At 40.2% G+C, this 24,225-nt stretch overlaps 1 protein-coding gene across 1 annotated transcript in view; it reads right to left on the bottom strand.

Annotated features, from left to right (window-relative positions):
• Window positions 1-8,817: 8,817 nt before the first annotated feature.
• Window positions 8,818-24,225, bottom strand: part of CAMK4 (calcium/calmodulin dependent protein kinase IV) — a 143,588-nt gene continuing 128,180 nt past the window's right edge. Inside the window, exons 7-11 of the mRNA XM_038123944.1 lie at window positions 22,499-22,573; window positions 19,084-19,159; window positions 15,325-15,451; window positions 13,117-13,269; window positions 8,818-10,587 (exon numbers count right to left, since the gene is read on the bottom strand). Coding sequence (XP_037979872.1) covers window positions 10,417-10,587; window positions 13,117-13,269; window positions 15,325-15,451; window positions 19,084-19,159; window positions 22,499-22,573 — 602 coding nt within the window. The 3' untranslated portion in view covers window positions 8,818-10,416. The remainder of the gene's footprint in view (window positions 10,588-13,116; window positions 13,270-15,324; window positions 15,452-19,083; window positions 19,160-22,498; window positions 22,574-24,225) is intronic.

Here is a 24,225-nt window from a genome sequence, read left to right as displayed (position 1 = left end):
TAAGACACGTCCCAGAAACCACCCTCTCTTCTACATACAGGGTTTAGGATGCAGCCTGTATGTGCATAGCCATGTTTGCAGAATTTCATGGTCTCTCTGTTTCAATCAGCTAAATGAAAATGAAATTTTGTATATGCTTAACATGGGCAAAGATCTTTCTGTTCTGCTGTGTGCCTCCCAGCCCACACCATAGGAATAGAGCTTCAATGGAAATGAAATTGAGGAAATCTGATGACCACCACAAGTACCAAAGAAGTAAGGAAGAGGGAAGAGACCCTTCAGGCACTTTTTTTTTTTTAATGTCAAATGAAAGTATGGAGAATTCACAGTGGATGTAAAAATATTGAATCACTTCCCAAAAGTATCATTGGATATTTGAAACATAATTTCTGGGATATGTACAATGTTGAAGGAAACAAGTTCCTGGACTGCTGAGTGGGACATCATAACTACAAAAGCCCAGGGCTTTTTAAAGAAGACTGCACCAAACATCAGCAGAAATGCAGAAATTTGATAGTTATGAGGCAGGATCATTATGTTTAACTCCCCAGCTATCTTAAACTCATGAAAAGCTCCTCTGACTTGTTAGTTCTTTCTTATTTCCCATTTCCATATTTGTCTCAAGTTCACTAGAAAACCAGTGTAATGTTGCGCTGTATCATGAGCTCCAACTCAGCTGTTTGATGCGCTATTTTTAAGAGGTCAGCCAAAAGCAAACAACCCTTGAGCTCCAGGGAGAGCCTGAAGCCAGCTCAATACTTGCCCTCTTCTTTGCTTTGGTCTTTCCACTGCCCTTTTCCATTCTGTTATGGAGGTGTGACCAAGATGATTTCATGAAACTGCAGTAAGAATGTATCTGTTGCATCAGCTTGGGAAAGATTCGGCAACATCCATGGAAGTGCCAAATTAGACTTTTTATTTTCTTGGAGCACTGTTGCCATGCAAAATGTCTTGTAGAGCTTATAATAATTTATTTCTTACATTGCTCCAGGATGGAGAGGCTTTATAAAATCATCTCCCACAAAAGGGTATGAAGGAACTTTGCATTCAAGTAGTTTGCAAGACTAAGGAGTTGTAGGTGGCAAGAATAACAAGATGCACCAGTACCAGGCAAGAGGGTGACACTCATCACTCACTCACCCTCACCACTGAGGGTGACAGATGTGGGAACAGAGCAGAGAAATTAAATAAAAATCCTTTCAACACGTTAGTCTTCCAATGTTCTCCATTCAGGTACCATGTGCAGCTTTTGACAACATAGTTCAAGACAAAGAGTAGTCAACTGAAGGCAGAAAATCCATATTCCAGCAAGAAGAGGAGTGTAAGACCTCTGGGGTAAAGGATTTGTTTGTGCTGCTGGGAGAAGAACATGCTGAGTGAAGGAGCACATTAATAACCTTTGGATTAGTTTACAGGAAACAGATAATTGTGAAATGGTTGCAGAAAACAAATCATTGTGATAGACAACCTGTTAACTGCAACTAAAAGATTTGGGACTTTGTAAGATACTTCCCAGTTTAAAGACAAGCAGAACTAGAGTGTACAAGGAGGTGGTAATTTCTTAATTGCTGGAAGTAATTAACAAAAAGGGACACAAGCATCTATATCACATAACCCACCCCGGGACACAGAGGAAGCCTGGACAGCCCCTAGTTTTGTACTCCACCATTAAAAACAGATTTTGTTTGTTATTCAACTGCTAACTTTTGAGGAAAGAGGAGCAGGGGAAATGCTGTGCCAAGCTGGAATTCAGTCTGGACTTTGCAATATAACCCATGATGACTCCTCTTCATAAGGATGAATATTGTTCCTTGCTCTACATTGAGCATTAGCTGTCAGCAAATAATAGATGTAACCTTTTCTAGATTTACTGGTTTATTTAGCATCAGATCAGTCATGCAAGTCATTACTAAAAATAGACATCCCAGCACTGAAGCATTTTCTCATGGCTTATCAGCATTCCCATGCAAACACACAAGGAGGTACACTGGTCCCACACACAATACATGGAAATAACAAAATGGTCATTTTTTTCTGGTTCAAATTTCTCTCTGGTTCACTTGCACAGTATTAGGAAATTTACTGCATAAACAGGTTTAATCAAAGCAAAAGGGTAAAGTTAAACAAGCAGACTACAAACTGCTACTTAGTTGCTTACCTCTTTGCTAGTATAAGAAAACAGTGTTGACAGTGCAGGATTTCTTACACATTAAGCAGTAAAATAAGGAATAGGAACACAGGACATGTAGCTAATTTGAGAGAGTCTGCTATATATAATTACAACATTCTTCATTAGTTGGAGTTATTAGTTATTAGTTGGAGTCCAGCCTCCACTGCTCTGAGATCAATGAGCTTCTGTAACAGGCTTATAAAATATTTTGTGGTATTAATCAAAGGCACCCTTTTTTCTGTTTGTCTTGGAAACATCAACACATATCCTAACCATCCAGCATACAGTTTCTTGAATTAACAAAAGCACAAAATTCCCTCCTTATGGTCCTCATCCAGCCAGGAGCCTCCAAACCACGGCCAAACCAGACATAGACCCTTCATGTATCACACTTCTCCAGGTTAAAATCAGTTTAAGCTCCTTACTGTGGGTGGGGAGCAGCCAGGCAGCCTCTGCTTGGTACACCCTGGTCTTGCAAGGCTGTGGTGGTATAGCTCCTGAGGACCAACATACTTCTTCCCCCAGGCCAGAGAGCCTCAATGAGTCTTCCCTTCTCCTGCTCCATGACAAGCTGGAACAGCCACCACCACTGCTTCACTGCAAGAACATCCTGTTCATGGTGGACTTGGCAGTGCTAGGTTAACAGTTGGACTGCATGATCTTTCCCAACCAATCTCTTCCAAAGGTCTTTCCCAGCCTGGATGGTTCTATGGTTCAATGACTAGGGTTCACCCCCACCTCTCCATCTTGCCTTCTCCCTGAGCAACCATTTCAGAGTTAATTTTCTCACGAGCATAGGTCGCTCATCTCTGTGTATTCAAAAAAATAAAGCCAAAAAAACCCCAAAGAACAACCAGACTTGAAAACCATGTCCTCTTATGGAACATTAAGCAAAATTTCTGCTGTTTAATCAGAAGTGTTAGCATGATATCTCATGAGGATGTGGTGTGAACAAGGAAGTGGTTTTTGTGCTCAACAGCACAAAGAAACTGTTTGGGTTAGCTCTCACCAGTTAGCAGTTTTAACTGTCCTTGTTTCTCTTTACTTTCAGTAAAAAGTATTTTCATTTGTAATTATTCTCTCCCTGCAACCAAGGTGGTAATGATTTGAGCAGAGCAAACAAGGCACGTACCACTACACTGAAGGTAGTATATTGATGATGGAACTGGCCTTGGATGCTCTGCAGGGTCCTTGTCATTCCTGAGGAAGATTCTTCTCAGGGAGGACACTGCTGCAGCAGGGTTTAGGAGATATTTCAAAGGTATTTTTGTCTAAATATACATGCAGTCCATTTGCTTAGTTTCATGAAATGTTTCTTGACAAACTTTGGTTTTCTGTAAAAGACTGCATTTGTGTAGCTGTGCTTGTTCATGCAAATTTCACATTTGTATGTAACATCATCATGCTTTGGGATCTGAGGGCTGATAGTGCACAGTTCTGTGGATGAATAAATATGACTCAGTGGCTCTTAGAACATACTGTCTCTGGGACAGATCACATGCCATTTGCAGCTCTAAATCAAACCCAATGGTTCGTCCTCAGATTTCAAGTGACCAGAATAGGTGCTTCGAGTAAATTGAAATAATAATTTCAATTAGAAGAGCTATCCCAGATCCACCCAACACAGGGATAAGAATTAGTTTTTTTTCTTGTTGGTGTACCTTCCCTTTGTGTACTTATGCAGATACAATGATTGGCTCCAGAATTTTGTATTACAAAGCATATCATTATTTACAGTTCCAGGCAACAAATGGGGCCACGTGCTCCAAACTGACTTTGTAGCTTCTTGTGCCCACACTGTAAATGGCAATGTTGCATAAAATATGATTCTAAGTGTATCAACTCATATTATGTAAACAATATTAAGAAGATCACTGGTCATAGAACACATGATATTTTTCAGAATTCCCAGACCTGACTTGTCTCTTTGGATTGACCTAAAGAATGGCTTCCACAGAAGGAAAAAGGTGCTGTTGGTAAAGTAGCTTCCTGGTGCTGAGGAACAAAACCTGGCATGCTGCTGTTCTTGTGCCTCTTTGCTATGAGCCCCTCACCCTATGCCTACAGCAGCCCAGGTGCCTTCATTTTTTTTTTTTTTTGGGAAAATAACCCAAGAAGCTTAGTTATTTTCTGTGTCTGTCTGGCATTTGTTGTGCACTACTGAGCTATTTCTGTCAGCCAGGTATAGGCTCTTAAGAAGGGAATCTGAAGGTTCCAGGAAACAGCATGAGTCTGGGAAGTGGAGAGGGAAAATAGAAATACCTCTCCCTGGGTACCAACGGGCAGTGACAAATCACACCAGGGGTGGCTCACAGAGAAATACCTGTATTGACTGATGAAACCCTGACTCTTCTGGGAGCACAGGAGCAGGAGTGAAACCGTCTGATGGAACCAAGGGCAACAGCAGATTTGTCAGGGCAGAAAAGCTGAAACCTGCCAGGTGTTAGATAGCTCTTTACCCACTGACTGGCAGCTGACAGCTGCTCCTGTGTGCCTCTGGGCCAGGAAAAATAGAGATGAAGCACAGAGGGAAAGAATAACAATAAGCCCTTTAGCCATTAATGTTAACACATTAACACAAACTCTGAAGCCAGAGTTTCAAACAGAAAAAAAAATATTCCTTTCTTTTACAGTTTGCTCTTTATGCATCTTTGTATAGGAAAACCTCTGTGCTACTTCATAGGGGCAAACACATGCTGTTTAATATACCTTGGCCAATAAACATCTTCCTGATATACAAATAAAGGGCCAGACTGTTCTCAGTCACACATGCTGTGGATGGAGCATCACTGGGCAGGGCTTCTGTGCAGTTTGGGGCAGCTCCAACTCCTCATGAAATGCTGTGCTTGTGTTGTCACTCCTCTTCGACCTCTGTACTAAGCACATGAAAGGAAGGCACTGAAATGATCTTTTTCCCAGCTGTGTCTTGGAAGGAGCCAGAGCTGGGCAAAACTCCATACCACTGTATTTGTTATCTTTAATACCTTGATATGCATTACTGAATTACATCCAGCAATGATCTATGTATACCAGACTGGTAACCATTGTAGTTTCAGGTCCAGCTGAGTAATGCTGGCAAGGGACAAATGATGGCTTAAAACTGCCACTGCTGCAACTTTTAATACAGACTTGGTTCTTGGATTGTTCAGCAGTCTCTGCTTCTTATTTGATAAATCTATATATTTATGTATTCATATTCATGTACATATTCAGATTTTAATCTATAATTTACTGCTAAATTCAGAATTGGGCCACTTCAAGTATTCAGTTGTATTCTTGCTTTTTTATGATGCCTATTCCCACAATATTTGAATGCCTTCCACTAATAACTGCATTCATGTTCTCTTTTCCACTTGGGAGGGGTAGAAGAGGATGTAAGTACTTGGTGAATGTTTAGTTATGTGCATGTATATTGTTCTATCCTTATGTTAGTTAGAGGATTCATACTCCAAGGAATGCTCTTTACTGCCCTTCCAGCAATCTTCTGAATTACTCTGGCCAGAAATTTTACCTCCCAGATATAAAGAATCTGCAGCCTTGCCAGTAAAAATTTACATGTCTTCTGGAACTAAGATCATAAAATCACAAAGTCACAGAATGGGTAAGGCTAGAAGTGACCATTGGCAGAGTCATCTGGTCCCAACTCTCTGCTCAAGCCAGGTTTCCTGAAGCACATTGCATAGGATTATGTCCAGGTTCTGAAATGTCTCCAGTGAGGGAGACTCCACAGCCTCTCTGGGCAATCTGTCCCCATGTGTGAACACTGGCACAGTGGAGAAGTTCTTTCTCATGTTCGGGGGGAACATCCTGGACATTAATTCCTGCCTATTTCCTCTTGTCCTATTGCTCTGCACCATGGAACAGAGCCTGGTCCCTTCTCTTGGCACCCTTCTTTCAGGTAGTATTCCCATGCATTAATAAGGTCCCTTCTCAGTCATCCCTTCTTAAGACTGAATGGGCCAAGTTCCCTCAGTCTTTCCTCATAAAAGAACTGCTCCTGTCCTGTCATCATCTTTGTAACCCTCTGCAACCCTTGCTTTAGAGCTCTGTGTCTACACTAGGCAAATATTTCACTCATATTTTTTCCCCTTTTCCTTCCTTATTTTCTTCTTATTCTGCAATGCAGCTGGTGGTTTTTTGTTCAACAAAACATGATATTGTGCAGAGGCTTATCAGGGAATTTTATATAAATTTCTTTATACAAAAAAAGAATGAACTCTGTTTATATTCCAACTAGAATAACTCTGATAGGGAATAAAGGATATTCTTTGAGTTGTTATTGTTCTTTAAAGTAACTTTAAGGATGTTCTGCCTGCCTCTTTGTTACCTTAGTTATCTTTAGGACTTGTATGTATCCCTGCACTGGTCTCTAGGTCTAGCTGTACATCTTTCTTGGTCAGCCTCTGATATTTTTTGTTACATGAATACCATGCCTCCATAATTTGTGCACTCATAATCTCAGCAGCAACAATGTTGGCTCAGCAACATAAAAATTAGTTCTTCTCCAGGAGAAAAAGCCTCTGCACAAGCTTCGAGTCAAGGTATTGTGCTGACACTTGTGTCTGCCATTCTGTAAGCAGGCAATGAGCAGGACAATGTGCAAGGATCTGCAGGGAGTCCTCCACCCCAAACTTTATTATGCTGTTTTTAAAACCCCAGAGATGACCCAGCATGTGTGCAAGACATGAGACGTTTATCGAGAAACAAGGGCTGTTTTCCAGAATTTTGCGGCATTTGCTGCTTGTCAGATATTGCTTTCCTTCTGCTGAGTTGGACACTAACAACTCCCAGTATCATTTTCCCTTTCCCTGCTGCAGGACAGCAGAAAATGTGGTGTTGTATTCACTTCTCCCGTGGCTGCCAGCTGTTTCTGAGTTCCATTTGCAGTGTGAGTTGTAGGAGAAGGTGATTCATTTGGAAAGTGTGGAGGCCTAGTGCCAGTGAGCCGCAGCCTCCTGCAGCCTGGGCCTCCCTGCTGGTCTGAGTCACTGCAAAAAACTTTTTGGTTGATGCTTTGATCCTGCTTTGCTACCACACAGCATTTCAGAGCATTTTTTTATACTCACCAAGACAAAGGGACTATTGAGCAATATTTATCATTCTGTGTGTCCAACAGCCTGCTCATTTGTGTGGACAGAGTCCTTAGTACCCTTCTTCTGAAGAACCTGCTGTATCAAAAACTTTTGCTTGGATTTTGCATTCAGAAGTTTGATTACAGTCTGTCTACCTCAGCATGTTTGCATACTTTAAAGTACAAACTTCAGCCAGCAAACCAGCACCAGGCTTACACAGTGCAATCTACTGTGTCATCCACAAAATTGCAAGTAAAAGTGTTTGGAATTACAGGAAATGTGTTCTACTCCCTCTTTTGGAGGGAATCTTTCTGAACCTGGAAAAACCCATGCTGTGGTGTAAAGGCAGGACTTCCTTAGCTATTTAACAGCAGTCTTATAATCATCTTAGCTCTAAAATATTACCTTACAACTAGCTAGTGCTGCAATCTGCTTTTAAAGGAAAACTTTTGCTAAGTTCAAATACTTCAAAATTTTTGGAAGGTTTCCCCTTTTGTACTTAAAGAACTTTGTTAATATGTTAAATAGTCTAAAGAATTAAAGCTCAGGATTTCAATAGAAAAGAACACAAGTAACTTTCTACTTAGCTTATAACCACAGATATGGAAATATCTGGTCCATCCCCAGTAGTTTTCAAGTGTGTTCACATTTTTCAGCCACAGTAAGACACTGATGTCACACATCCCAGTCTGCACTACAGCAGATGCCACCAGGATGTGATTTTTCAGACAAAGCCAGTGCAGGTAACACCTGCATCTTCCAGTGCATGCATACACCCAGGTGCTGTCATGCATCAAATATATCAGCTAGGCACTGTGCTTTGCCAAGTCACGTATTGGTAATCACAGCCTCAGCACAGACATCCTGATTGCTTAGTGTTGAGTATGATAAAAACAAAAACAACTGAAGGCCCAGAACAGTTATACACAAAACTGAGTTGCCTCTGAACATCATGCTGTCACAGAGAGGTCTCCTCTTAGATAGCATCAGTTCATAGTTATGATATGCTGTGGTATGATTTAGCAAAAAACACCACTGGGAATCAGCTGGGACCGCTTTTCAGCTCAACAGACTGTGCCTCAGATGAGGGAATTTATGATCAAGCTCTCACAGATGTGCAGTTACTGCTCAGCCAACTCCACTTCTGCAGGTTTGAAGCAATTATCCCAAATGAAGGAGAAATGGTACAGAAATCCAGCCTCTCCCATCAAATTTCCCTGCTGACTGAACTTGGATGACTTCACCGCAGTATTAGAGGGTGGAGTAAAGTAGCTGAAAACTGCCTTTTTCCTTCAGTGACCTCAAAGGAGGCAAGACAGAGTGCAAAAAGTGAGACGGGTGGATGTATCTGTGATCTTCTCCAAAGTTATTAATCTTGCTGTACTTGTTTCCAAGGGAAAAATCTGTAAAAGTGTCACGTTGGCTTGCGTACAGCTGCTATGCCCCCATCAGATGTTTCTGCTGACCTCAGAGTGTGTCCTTTGAAAACTGAATGGATGCATGCACTTTACATTTCAACCCTTCTTATTTAGCAAAACTTTTTGTACAAGTTCATAGAGTTCTGAGAAATGGATAAAAAAATCTCAAGTAGAATAGATTCATTAGCATGCATTTTCACCCAGTAAAGACAGGATCTTTAATCCTCCTTTATATATTAATTTAGGGCACATTTTATTTATTAAATCTACCATATGAATAACATTGTATTACCCTTTAATTTCATCAGGAAATGTAGTTATTGAATGTTTTATTAAAGTCTTGTTTTTTTCAGTAGCTGCTATATTTTTTCAAGGCAAGTTGTGCAAGGCCTAACAACAACATAAAAACAATTAAAGCTGAAGAGGAATGATGATTGTATTAGGATGTTAGGTAACTATCAGTATTAAAAAGTTTAACAAGCACAAATGACATTTTTGTACGTCAGGTTCTTTTTGCCATTTTTGTAATATATCAGTACAATAGTCACATGCTGTCAAATAGATAACAAACAAGGGTAAGTGGTCATACACACTGATGCACATTAGTTTTTCAGTTCCTATCAATCACATTCAAGAAGAACATCAAGATAGCTGAAGAGCCTGACCCTACTTTTGCAAGCTGATTGATGCACACAGCTGCTAACTCAAGACACAGCTCTGGGTGGATGCAAGATTGTGCTGGTGGATGACTTTACAGGAGGCATCCCTTGTTAGGAAAATGTGGACTAATTACAAGTGGAAACTGCTCACTCATGAGGTTAAACTACCCAGGAACCAACTAGATTATACTACTTGCTCCCGGACCTTGCATAAGAGTGTTTCCCCAAAGCAAAATCAATAATTGTGAAATAGCTTCCTTCAAGCATTTACAGCTTATTTAAATGCAGATCATTCCCTTAGGGCCTATAAAATGTCTTCTATCTGCAGATTAGAATTTTAATGAATAATGGTATGCCAGAAATTTGCATGTATCCTTTGTTAGTCTGTGGTTTTGTTTTGCTAGCACTTTACTGTGGAATGAAATGGCAGAGTAATTTTGGTTGTTATTAAAATACTGTATATAAACAAGAAAAGTCAGAATAAGGCATTCTCAATGCAAGCTTGAACAATGTACATTTTCATGCCCAGTGGAACTACCATTTCAATTTCTTCTCAGAAGTAGTGGAATGTTTTTTTGTGTTTTTTTTTCTTTTTTGCATGTAAATCCCCAAATACTTTTTCAATTTTACAGATAAAAAACATTATTTCATACATCAGTTTTAAAAGCATTGATTTGGTATTTCCTTCCATTTGGTCTGCTGAAGGACTATGAACCTGGAAGGAAACAGTTCAAAGAAACTCACAACATAGATAAGACACCTACTTCCATTAAACCAAACAAAATAGCATTTTGTTTCAAATGCCACCTAGGAACACTAGATAGATGAAGTATACACCTTATGGTAGGTAGTTAATAATCCCCATGTTTTCACCTGCCGATATTACTGCAAATTACACTGTTTCCATGACATGCCTAACGGAACAGTTTACTATTTTCATAAGCAGTCACATGCACTGAAGGTAGGATCATCAGGCGGGGCCTGTGGCGCCCTGAAGCAGAACCAGAGAGGCCAAGCTTGCTAATCTCTCTTGCTGGATGACAAGGTAGCTGGTGTATGAAATGACATCTCCGCCGACACGAGCGAGCGACATCGACCTAAGGCATTTCTTCTGGAGCCGCCACTGCCGCTGCTTCCTGAGTGGGTTTGTCCGCGGGCTGGTTGTCGTGGCTGGGGGCTGGGCTGTGGCCGGGCTTGTGGCCCTCGTGGGCGCTGTGGCTGCTGGCGCTGCCGAGGCGCGTGGAGGCCACCACGGCTTTCACTGCGGCCTGGGAGAGAGGGGACCAAGCAAACATTCCTTAGGGAACATGGCCCGAGGGCACGCAGCACTGTCCCAACAACAGCAACTGTGTTCAGTCTTCCTGGGAATGTCACCTTTGGGCACCTGCCTGGGCCTGGGTGGATTTAGAAGGTCACCTGGAATACTGGATTGAGGTTTAAAATTGCTGCTTTCACAAGGTTACAGGTTGGGTGCCATAAACACAACCTTTCTACTTTTTTTTTTTTTTTTTTTTAAAATTACTTCAGGCATCATGTGCTGAAGTTGGATGGCAAAAAAGAAAGTCATTGTCTTCTGTCATAATAATAAAAACCAGCATTATCACTGATTATTCCACAAAAATTTCAGAAAGGAAGACAATATTTATCACTATTGCACTGTTGCATATTCTAAGTACAATGTTGCAGAGCAGATGGGCAACTTCCTAAGTATAGGCATATGAAAATACACACTAGGAGTAGGATTTCATATCATGTGAAATATCACAAAATGAAGACACACATGAAGATAGTTATATTAGCCCTTGCCTTGAACAGTTTTCCTGCCTGAAAACAACCAGACATACAGAGGAGAGGAAAATAAATGATAATTTCTTTGTGTGACAGCTCAAGCTATTTTTGACTTGGAAGGTTTTTCTTAGACATCAAAGTTGGTCTGCAGGAAGAGTTGAAGAACATAGCGAATTTTGTGGATCCTTTGGAGAGGTAATCACACACACACACACTCCTCAAAAAAACAGACAAAAAAAAAGAAACAAACAAAAAACTCCCTCAAAGAAATAAAAAGGAAAAGAATAAGATTTTAATGAAAAGCAGATAACATAAACATGGTCAATAAAAAAGAATCAGCTACAACAGATTACGAAGAAATACTATAAGGCATAAACCAAAGAAATAGGCAAGAATTTTGAGAGAGTAGGCCTCTTAAAGGAAAAATCACAGCCATCCATATTAGTGGTGAGAGGACTTTGGAAAACAGATTACAAACAGAACAAGCCACTCAATGCTACTATAATGTTTAAAGGCACTTTCAATGTAATTTAGTCTCACAAGCAGTGTTGGATGTTTATGAAACAAATTCAACACAGCCTGTGAGAAACCAAATCCTGACTGACCTTTAAAGTTACTCTTTAAAATTTGTCTTTACATAAAGAAATCCTGCTGATGGACTTTTATGTAGGGAAAGAGGAAATAATTACATATTATTCTTACAAACAAAACAACAGCCAAAGCATGTACTCACTACTTTGATGTCTGCCTTGATTTTATTTTTTTGACTAGGAGTTAATTGTCAAAAATGTTATTGTTTCTTTTACAGATACATTTATGGAAAATTGTTAACTCTACAAGAACTGCTAACTTCAATCAATCCTCTTAATAATTGGAGATTTGGTAATTTAATCTTTAACAGAGAAGCACTGAAGAAATAAACTTATAAAAAGTGATAGTTTGTAATCACAGAAGAATAAACTGATTTACTGCAGGGGTCTAAATAAAATGAGCTTCAAAAATATCTCTGGTGTAAAAACATAAAGAAAAACAAAATCAAAATGTCAATGTGAATTATATCTACAATCTCTGAGAACTTTGTAAATGACAAAACTAATTTCTTTGCCCTGGAGAAATTCTCTGTTAAAAATTCTCCACTGAAAAAAAATAGCAAAGCCAAAGTTAAGGTTTAGTTTTTTGTGAATTGATTTTTCTATGGAATTTATTAAAGCTCTCAGTTAAGTTGCTTTTTACTCTTATTCCCCAGGGCTACAAGGGCAGCTTCACTGTAGCTGTTGCTAACAATTCCTGTGCTGAGGTATCCCTGGAATTATCTCCTGATCAGATTAAAATCTTTAAAAACTAAAAAACTTATTAGGAGAGAAGAAAGTTTCCTGGTACTAGGTCAGTCAGGTGCCCAGTTGCCTCCTCTTTACACCTAAAGAATTTCCCTGCTTCTTCCCATGGCAGATAATGTAGACTGGATGGTAAAGGAGCATCCTGGGGATATTTTATGGACCTACACATCTGAAATGCTGGCTCTAGTTCATACAGAAGGATGGCCTAAACCTCTTGCTTTGTACTGATAGGGTTAGGGATCAAATTATGCTTTAATAGACTATTTTTCTTCTAGATTGAGGGATGCTCATTTAAAAATTACTCAGTATGCTGTTCTTTCTGGTCAGTATTCTAAGGACGCACCAGCAATACAGCACACATGTATGGACAGAAGCAAGAAAGGAAGAAGGGAGGAAAAGATGGAAAGTAAGGACTTTGTGAAAGGTGTGTACATGCTCAGCAGTCCTATGTGTGTAAAGTTTTCAATGAACTTCACCCATTTTTATTTGTTTTGGCTTTGGTCATCGACTGAATCAACTTCAAACTTCTTCCGTCTTCATCAGATATCTTAAATAGAAAGCTTCCATAACACCATGGAATATTGTCCTCAAAAATGTGCAAGGTTTCTGCAAGGCTACTAATTAAATTGCATGCTTTCATAGCCAAAACAGAGACTGTGAGCAGAGACTTGCCTTAAGTTTACGCCGGGCATTGAATTCTTGAAGTTTCTTTTGTGCGTTGTCCATATGTGCAAAGTTTATTGCCTTCCCTGTGACCCATGGGTGCTGCAAAGCCTGTAGAGTGGTGAGGCGTTTCTTGGGGTCTAAAACAATCAACTTTTTAACCTGCATCACAAGCAAGAAATACAAAAGACTGTCAACCTTACTCTTCATTCAAATTTACCTAGTTTTGTGTCTGGGGGCTCTGGCCTTGGTTTGGAGAGCATCTTAGGTGAGACATTCTAAGAAACCAATAAGAATTTTCATTTGTGTCTTTGCAAGTATTTTGCTTCTGGCATTTCTTGGTCCTCCATAAGAACATCTGATTAAGACAGCCACTAAGGGGGAAGAAAGAAGAGAAAGTATCAACTGGTTACCAACATATTAAGGATATGCACCAATGCAGCTGACCTGTATCTATCATAGGCTCTTTCATGTCTGACTTGTCACAAAAACCCTAAGAGATTCTCAAAGTCTCTGAGCTGCATCTCTACTTTAGGATTTGACAAGTTTTAAACTGGATTAGAAGGTTTCAATTATGCACATGCAGCTCCTGCAGGCTTGTACCATGCAGTCCCTGTCATATATATCATAATGGAAATTTTTCTTTCAGTCACTGAAAAACCTCATGTACACAGTAAAAAAAGCATTGTACAAATGTTTCTGTCTTAGCCAACTCTGAAACTAATGTCGTTCACACCATTCCTTCTATCACCACAGCCAGAAAACCTGGACTTCCACAAACATGACAGGATATTTTTGGGAAAAGGCACTGCAAACGTACCCCTGGGACTGGAAATGGTCCTGCTGGATACAAAGTGTGTCCAGTCAAGTGACATTCCATGAGTTTTATTGTATCGCTGGACAAGAGGAGTTTTAAAAAAAGAAGAAAGGTGAGGATGGAGTAACAAAGTACACAGATGGCACTCTGCAGAGCCACGCTTACCCAGCTCTCCTGACTGCAGACCCTCTTGGAGCAGTGCAAGTGATGGCACAGGGCTCCACTGCTCCTATGTGCCCCGGGGTGAGGGAAAATTTGCTTTAGGGTTCTCTGAAATCTCCCTACAAAAAGCTTTTAAACAAAGTTGCTGCCCTGAAATGCATGCAAGAGAACAGGCATTGCGGTGAATATTGGTTGTGTCTCCAAGGAAGACTTTGAGTTGAGCAAATCACTTCAACTGAACACTGAACTGCCCACAGCATGGGTTTTGAGAGTCATGGTCATCATCATTGTCTACAATTTACTATGCAATGCTCAGACCTAAAAGTTTGAGCTTTACTTTACTAAAACAGTATGGAGCAGTTTGGACAAAAGCTTTACCTGCAGACTGCTGTTTATCTGGCATTAAATTATTTTTTTTTTTTTGGCCTAAGAAAAACTTCACATCTCATAAAACACCAAAAAAAGTACTTTGAACTTCTACAGTCCTTCCATTTGAAATATCCTGAAGTACTTCACTAACACCAATGACGTAGTATTTTGTGACACAGTTTGTATAAGTATATATGGAACAGAGCACTTGTGTTTTTAGTGCTTATGAAATAAGTGAATTATGCAAGTTATTATTGACAAAAGTCAGACTCAAGCATACCTATCTTTGCAGATCAGTGTCTCCTGGATCCAAATTACTTTATCCAGTAATAAAAGAATAGAGTGCAGATAGCATGCCAGCCCTTGCATTTTGCTAATGGAGCATATTTAAAAGTAGTCAGTCTTTCCTCACCTACCAAAAAAAAAAAACTTTAACGGACAGAAAAAAATATGTCAGAAAAGCAGTGGGAGGAAAGTTTCATTCCTTTTTATATTCTTCCCCAAAATGCAGGCTTGAAAACTGCACAAAAAGAAGGGCTTGTTTCTACATTCCCCAGAAGGTGTTTGCCCAGAAAAGATGAATGGTGAAACACTTCAGAGCTGGAAGGAAAGGCAGGCGTACATGAACATTGTGACAGCTGCCAAGAATCTATGGCTTGCTTCACAGAAGGACCTGAACATCCATGTTCTGAGTGCAAAATTAAAGCACTAGACTAACAGGGGGTATTAACAGCACCCTAATATAGCAAAGACAAGAGGAAACAGTTATGAACAATTAATTAACCAATTATTCTGCCCCCACCCCAAAATGGACTCTTTTTCAGTGGCAGAAATACGAAATACTCCAGTTTCATTTCTGCTTTACTTACTAAATCCTTGGCATTCAGAGACACATCATCCCACCAGGGGGACACAAAGTCATATTCACAGCTCAGGATTCTCTTAAACATATACTGATCTCCCCTTTCATCATAAAATGGTTCAAAGCCACAGAGTCTGAAAGGATAAAAAAGAAATTAATTTATCAGAGTTTAATTAGTCTTGGGTTGATAGAAACAGTTCATGGTAGTGTTTTTCCCTGCTTTGTGTCCTGTAGATCACTTTGGGAAAGCAGACTTGGCTGTACTTATGAACTCCTAATTCTACATAGCAGAGAGAAATGTGGTTATAAGTATTCTTAATCACTGGGAAAGGCTTTTCTAATTGTAATTTTCCTATTTTCATGTGTTTAATTTGAACTATTAAAATAAGATCATAGAGCACTTATCAGAATCTGTAACTCTTGCCAGAGGAATTAGCTGAGGAAACCCATCTTACATGTGAAGTTAAAGTTTTTATATATCCAGTTAGGAATGATTTTTAGACATGTTCATCCCTGTACATTTTTCCATCCTATCAGCCACAATATGTAAAAACCTTTGGTAAGTTTTCATGATCAGGCCTCATCTTTACTTAGGTAACCTACATACAATCCTGAAGTCTTGTGATCTCATTAATGACTGCATTTATAAATATATTGAATAATGCAGATACCAGCAGAGATCCACACTGCTGGCCTCAGGGAAAGCAGACTCACAGATGTGTTTTCCATTTGTATAATGTCCTTTTTTTACCGCCTCAATGCACTTTAATCACGTCTGTACTCATAATCTGATTTTTTAAAGTGAATTTCCTATTCAGCCAGTATGTGATCTGAGCTTAATAGAGAAAGGCTATCTCCTCCTCTGCTTCCAGAAAATGCAACAAACAGTGAGATGATGAGAGGAAAACAACAACACATCATAATGATCAAGACAGCAACAAATCTAGAAAAGCCTTACATTTTAACTTGTTTTTGTATTTTTAAACACAATGTGCTTACTGTTCTGAAAAAGGAGGCTGAGGTTCAAGGAAGAAATGTGGTTTTGGGAGTGGTGCATAACCGTGGGTGGAACAGCTGCATCACATTCCACTGCTGAAGAGGAGAAACACCTCATTGCAAGCATATTCTGGGCACATTATTTTTCCAAGTCTGTCAGAAGTGTAATAAAACACTGGGATCCAGCCTCCAAAACTTGTGCTTCAGTAGGTGGTGGCCAGGCAGAGCCCCTCTGCTGCTCCCCTCCTGTTTGCTGCCTCTCCCATCACCATTTCTGGGTTCGCAGCAGGTCCCTGCTGTCCCCATGGAACACCCCTGAGCAGCTCCCCTCACTGGCTCAGCCCAAACTGCTTTTTGGATTTGGGTAACCTATGACAGTAAGAACCTGCTTAAGCCTTGCTGTGACTGTGTTGGAAGCCTCCTAAGTGAGCTTTCTGTTTTCACTGTAACTCACTATTATCACCCATTGCTTTCCTACCAACAATTTCAATAGACATACTTCTACTTAAAAATCCATTTCAGCAGAGAGTTGTTTTCTTTTTGTTTTTGTTTTTGCTACATACCAAAATAGATGAGTAAATCTAGAGGTGTGATTTCAAATTAGAATAATTGAATCACTGCAAAACCTAGTGTGGCTGCTCTTGATTTTATTTTGAAATAACATTTTATTATTGTGATTCACTTTAAATCAGTTACCTACAAATAAAGGAAAATTCAATATAAACAGCTTAAAAAACAACTAAAAATGACCAGATGGGGTCTTGTGTCCTTTTAAGTAACTTAGTAAAATAACACCTTTAATTAAATCCATGCAATTTTAACTACAGACAGTTTGACCACTGTCTGCATCTCTAACATGCAGAAGGATTTCTACCTGCTTTAGGAATACAAAAAATACTGCTGTTCTTGACTTTTCAAATTACACATGTGGCTTCCCTTGAATTATGGTAGTTACCACCAATATGTCTTAATATAATTTGCCTCAGGAAAAACTGTTCTGTCAAAATATGTGTCAGATATGTGTCAAAATATGTGTTTAATCAAATGGTAAGTCCGCTTTGATTGTGGATACAGTTTTATGCAGATCCTCTATAACATGGTTGTTAACTCTTACATCCACTCCGTTTTGGGGAGACACAGGAATGTTGGTGGTTTTTTGTCGCTATGTAAGTGGGTTTCCTTTACTGAACTATGAGATTGAGACATGCAACATTGCCCTCTGGGTTTCAGGCTTAATGACTTAGTAATTTTACATGTACCTTACTGGTCTCAATTTCTAATCCATCAGACATACTGATCCACAAAGCTTTATACACAATAGAAGAGCTTAAAATGTGGAGTACTGTTAAAGCTAAATGGAAGAGACAGCCAGGTGGATTTTTGCATCCTGTTCCTATAGATCAAACTGGATTTTGAGGCGGAGGTAGGACAGGATTAGAAGGAGGAAGAACGGAAGAGTATCTATAGTCATGCAGCCCCATCCAGGGCAGGAACACACACACTTGTATTTACACACATGCAGAGGTTTAGTGTGGCTTGGGAGCATCCCCTGAACAGCTGGGAGGTTTTGAGAAGCTGCATATGGGAAATGCTATGCCAGATATTTAGATAGGAACTGTTTGGAGTTTGTTGGAGCTTGCTTACCCTTGAAAGATAGTGAAAATAGTTCTGGCTAAGAAAGACTCTTAGTTTGAAGTGCAATAACATCATTAGGCCTTGAGTAACTAAGAAAGGCCATAACTTAATCCACCTCTCCAGTCTTAGGGACCGCCTTGCTGGCAAGTTTCACATCTTTCTGTCATCAGTGGAAACCTTAGAAGTGACAAGAAATGAGCACCTGGCAGGCAATATCTGAGATGTAATCTTCAACACAAGTTCTGGATCTTAAACCAGACCATGATGCAAAGATACACACATTTAAAAGGAGCAAGTAACAAAATTGCAAATAGGAATATTGTAGCCTATTATTTACAGGTACCCAAAAGGAGAGCTTTGAATTATTTGAGGCTTATGTGCAGAAGAAAAGATGAATGTTTTCTGACATTGCTATCAGAGTGTTTATATATTGTTACATGGACTTCTAGTATAAACACTAGAGAGAATAATTTTTTCTTTGCAAAAGATAAAAATAACAGTGTTATTCCACACTGTACTTGCTGGACATAGCAAGTAGTAGGGGAGGGATAATGGCCCACATGTATAAAATCCTCCATATCTTTAAGTTACATGTATGAAATGTCATTTTCTTCCCATAAAAGGCATCCTAGAAGCATTGTATATTACTACACAAGCCCTCTAAGCATTGTCATTGCCAAGGGTCTAATTAAGTCTCATAATTATTCTCCCATAAAGAAGAGAGTCAATACATCATATGCAATTTTCCTTCTCAATAGTCTTCCTTTGAAAGATTCAATCAATACAATAAAGTAATTTTAATTCTTACCCGTTGAATCCTGACTAACCACAATAAGACTCAGACACAAATGCCTACTTAAACACAAGTGTTTGGAACTTTTGTTCTATACTCGTTCACATTAGTAGCATGATTCTGCACAGGTCTTGCTGCTGTTCAGGAAGAAGTGTTATAGTTATCAAATATTTAGAATGAGTGTTTTGCCATGTTCCTCTAGGATTTGACTTACTTCAGTGAGGTTAGGAATATAATAATTTAGGTTCAGGATCTTGTCTTTTCCAATGGCACAGCTCATAGCGTAATGATATCCTGTGGGTGCTAAAAAGTGAACCTCTCTCTATCACTGTTTGCACTTACAGGATGTAGGTGATAATCCCCAGGGACCACATGTCCACCTCAGGGCCATAGGCACATCCCCGTAGTATCTCTGGTGCTGCAGAGACAAAACACTTGTCAGTAACACAAAAGCTGAGTGAAGAAATAAGTCACAAAAACCAGTCAATTGAAGCCCATGCACATTTATGTCTTTTATAAAAAATTAGGACTGCCCATTTAAGCCCTTAATTAGGCAAATTATTCCCTTCACTGAATACAAAACAAGAGAAGTCATGTCCAAGCAGAGCCAGAATAAAATGAGAAGTGTACTTTGGTTTCAAATTGTATTTTATATTTGTGGAAGGAACCACAGAAAGCTACAGCTGCACTGGAGCTACAATGTGACCAATAAGGTGATGCTTTATGCTTTAATATTTTACTAAGTGTTTTTATAAATACATCAACAACAAAAATAGGGCCAATGAAAATCTCCATCCTTTTTTGAATGCAGAGGCAAACACTGGAACACTGGAACACTGGAAGGATGAGGAAAAGGCTGAGATGCCTTCTTTGCCTCAGTCCTCAACAATAAGGCTTATTTATCCTCAGGGAACCAGCCCCAGCTGGCAGACAGGGACAGAGAGCAGAGCAGACCCTGTGCAATCCAGGAGGAGGGAGGCAGTGACCTGCTGAGCCACTTAGACACTCACAAGTCCATGGGACCAGGTGGGATTCATCCAAGGGTGCTGAGGGAGCTGGAGAAGGAGCTTGCCAAGCTGCTCTGCATCACTGATCATCAGTCCTATCTAACTGGGGAGGTCCCAGATGATTTGGAGATTGGGTAATGTGATGAGCACCCACAAGAAGGGCAGGAAAATGGATGCAGGGAAGTACAGGCCTGTGAGCGAGACCTTGGTGGCAGGGAAGATGGAAGATCATCTTGGATGGGTTCACACAGCAAATACAGTACAGGGGATCAGGCACAGCCAGCAGGAATGGCACATTCTGCCTGACCAACCTGATCTACTTTCATGAGCAGGTGATCCACCTGTGGATAGTCTATGGGGACTCTAGTAAAGCCTTTGGCACTGTCTCCCACAGCATTCTCCCGAAGAAACGAAGTGCATGTTGCTTAGACAGCCATGTGAAAAACTGTCTGGACATCTGGACCCTGGGAGTAGTGATGAATGGAGTTACATCAAACTGGTAGCTGGGACTTCCCCAGGGCTCAGTGTTGGGACCATTCTTGTTTTGCATCTTTATCCTGGTCTAGATGAGGGGATTGAGGGTATCCTCAGTTAGTTTGCAGATGACACCAAATCAGGTGGGGACTAGGAAAGCTGTACAGAGGGATGTGGACAGGTTGGATCTATGAGACAAGGCCAATGGCATGAGTTTCAATGAGATTGAATGTCAGCCTTGCCTTGGGCCACAACAACCCCCTGTAGTGCTACAGGCTTGGGGCAGAGCAGCTGGAAAACTGCTCAGCAGGAAAGGACAGTGGCTGAAAACGAGCCAGCTGTGCCCAGGTGGCCGAGAAGGCCAAGGACATCCTGGCCTGTGTCAGCAACAGTGGGGCAGTGACCATCTCCCCCTATGGTGGGCACCTGTGAGGTCACACATCAAATATTGTGTCCAGTTTGGGGCCCCTTACAACTGTGAGGACCTTGAGAGGCTGGAGATTGTCCAGCGAAGGGCAAAGAAACTGGTGAAGGTATAGAGAATAAATCCTAAGAGGAGCAGCTGAGGGAAGTGTGAGTGTTCAGCCTGGAGAAAAGGAGGCTCCGGGAGTCTCTACAACTACCTGGATGGAGGTTGTAATGGGGTGAGAGTTGGCTTCCTCTCCCATAAAACCATGATAGGTCAAGAGAGAATGGCTCAAGCTTCACTAGGGCCAGTTCAGGTTGGACAATAGGCAGGATTTTCTCACAGAAAGGGTGGTTAAGCATTGAAACAGGCTGCCAAGGAAGATGGTAGAGTCATCATCCCTGGAGATGTTCAAGATACAACTGGACGTGGCCCTTAGTGAGCATGGTGGTGTGCAGTCAAAGGCTGGACTTAACATTATCTTGGAGGTCTTTTCCAGCCTTAATGGTTCTATGAGTCTATTTACTTGGCCCTTTATTTAGGCTTTTTTTTTTTTTTTATATTCTGTTTTAATTGGAAGGAAAAACAGACCATTTCAGGCAGTTGGTTCTGCTGCTGTGAGGAGCAGATGAAAAGGCCAGGCAGTTTTGGGGACTCCAGCTCTGCAACAGTAAAGAGGAGTCAATGTCTGCCTAAGCAGTTGACAGGCACAGCTTGAGGACCCTGGTCCCACTGGATCTACGATACATGTGGAATGACTGCCACATTTCTGGAGCACAGTGGGCTGGCTGTACCTACGAACATTAATGCAATTTCTTCCCCTTCCCACACTACACTTGCACAGCCATGAGCAGAAGGGCTTTTAGTGTTTTTTAAGATTTCCAGAAGTTTGCTTTTGGTGAATGGATTTGTCTGACACATTGGTGTTAGTTTAGATGTTGCCTGTAACAGACTGATCATGAAACACTGCTTTGCACTGGCTTCATATTTTGTGCTACTCTCAGAAATCACTTATGCTCTTCTTGTTGGTGTTCACTGAAGGCACAACATTGCAGCAAACTAAGTTCTCTATGACCATCTTCTTGTCTTCAGTCCTCTGCATCAATCTGTACATTCCAAGGACTATGGATTGTCAAGTCTTGATGCCAAAGTATTCAGACTCCAGTATGTGTTTTTGTTGCTGTGTCCTTTCTGGAGAAGCTGCTGATAGATGGGTGGGCAGGATGTGGGAGCTGGCAGCCCGGAACCATCAATTATTCATAGTTTTATTTGGCATTTAAACAGTATTTCTCCTGGGTTTCCTCCAATTCTGGAAAGTAATGCTTGAATGTTTTTCCGGTCACCAGGACTACTGCACAGTCAGTTAACTTGAATTGTAAATCAAGGACTGCTGTAGGCACATAACTATAGGCATAAAGCTCCTTTCTTCCCTTCCCTGCAGAAATATTCAGCCTCAATCCTTCCTACCAAGTCAATATAACTCTGAGAGCTCTTCTACAGGAATAAGCCTTATCCTGTTTTTACAGTATACAAAGATGGGCATAAAAGCACTAAGTACTAACTATGGATGTGTGGCATTGGTAGTATAATTGTCACAAGAGAAGACAATCAGAACATTACCAGCTAATACGTGAAACACAGTTTTATGAAACTAACTGGACTGGAATTAGGTGCTGCTCTGAAGCAGACTTGGCACAGGTGTATGCTTTGCAGGCAATGTCATACAAGGTAGTGGACAGTGGCAATGTCACCTGAATTGCGTTATCAGCTGTTCTACGAGGTAACAGAGTGATCTCATCAACTTCTGCAGTGTCCTCTTTCCTTTGAATCTACAGTCATAAAAGCAGATATAAGTAACAAAACAACATACCACAGTACCCTGGAGTTCCACAAACTGTCTTCATGGTCACATGATCTTCCACAATCTTGGAAAGTCCAAAGTCAGCTGTTAAGATGGTTTGGGAATATTAATGTTCTAACTCCCTGTAATAATGTGGGGTTTTATGTTGTATATACAATTAAATAAACATTTATATGTTAAATGAGGAGTATGGACATTTCCATAGGTATGCACTGATTTAATGAATCTACCCATGCTGCAATCCAGTAGCAAAATTTGCTGTACAAATGAGTATTCCTGGCTCTTGCTTGACAGAAATGTAGCTTGTATTTTATTCTGAAAACTGCACAAAGCCAGTGCAGTCGGAGGCCTAAGGGCATACAAGCAGAGATTCAAAAATATATTTTAGGTATATATTCAGTTCCCACTCTGTGAGTAACCCAATAAAATTATCAGAACTATTTTGGGTTGCTTTTTTAGTCAAGGGTCAAAGTATGTAGTCTCTGCAAGACAAAATCTCAGCCGTATTTTGATAGAAGGCTTTTAGAGGCATAAAGATGGTGACAGAGGAAGTATTGATCATCCTTTCTCCAATGTTCCACCCTGAATTACTATTCACAGAGCAAAGGCCTTTGTGACAATACACACTGTACTTGCATGACTCCTTCATAGAAGTAACAAAAATTGAAGTGTTCACAACTCTTTTTTACCAAGAATAAACTGAGCTTACTCAAATTGACTTAGGTGATGAAAAATCACCTTTGCCTTAAAAGTGCAAAATAAAGGACTTGATTTTGTTTTGTTAGACAAGTATAGACAAATATAAAAGTGAATGTTCTAACTCAAGATCAGGATAAAAATAGGTCATTTTTTCCTAAATGGCTATCCTTTTTGCATAATAATTTATCTAATTAGAAATACAGTTTACTTTTATAAACACAGCCACTCATTGTAAATTGGATTTCAATTTAAACAAGGCAATGACCTTACCAGGAAGAAGAAGAATCGTGGTATTTAGGAAATGTTTCAAAAGCCCTACACACTCTGGACATCAAACCAAAGCCACTGGTGTTGCATTAATTTTACAAGTTCAGAGCCTTTCCAGGAAAGATTAGAAGTAGGATAAGATATAAAGTACAATACCATCATGCTGCGAACCAAGATGTTCCTAGAAATTCATACAAAATTGCTTGAGGCCACTTCATGGAAATTTGGCTCCAGAAAGTCATTACGAACACCAGCCTGATGAACGTGGAAACATTCACTCCTAAGGGAGCAGCAGGTGGTATTTTCAAACTCAGAAGGGTTGCATAGATGCTCCTTGTTGCTCAAGCAAAAAACTAGGCATGCCCAACATTTTTGGAGGTCATATCCTTTGGAAGTGTCTGTCATCTCCAACAGAACGGGCACAATACATTCCTGATCAGGAGAGCCTTGCTCCTCTTTGCCCCCTCTGTGGTGCTGACCATGCTTCAGAGAGTTTCCCTGTGCTCTTTGCAAAGAACACTGCATGTCCCTCAAACCTGCCTTCAAAACAGAAACCAGCCTTGCTCAGTTTGCTTTCTGCCACTTATCTGCACATTTTTATTTTCCTACCAGTGTTAAACTTAAGGTACTAGTTTAACAGAAAAAAAGGACACAGAGTGGTGCATAGACCTTTATGCAGTTCTCATGATTCTTCTTGTTCCCAGTGCTTTAATCTCTGCCACATTCCACACAATTTTGGCAATGAATTCTCTAAGCGAGCATCTAGTTTT

This window comes from Motacilla alba, chromosome Z (genome assembly GCF_015832195.1).
Source record: "Motacilla alba alba isolate MOTALB_02 chromosome Z, Motacilla_alba_V1.0_pri, whole genome shotgun sequence".
Lineage (NCBI taxonomy): Eukaryota > Metazoa > Chordata > Aves > Passeriformes > Motacillidae > Motacilla > Motacilla alba.
Note: the sequence above shows the minus strand (reverse complement) of the source record. Positions and strands in the feature narration are given on the sequence as shown.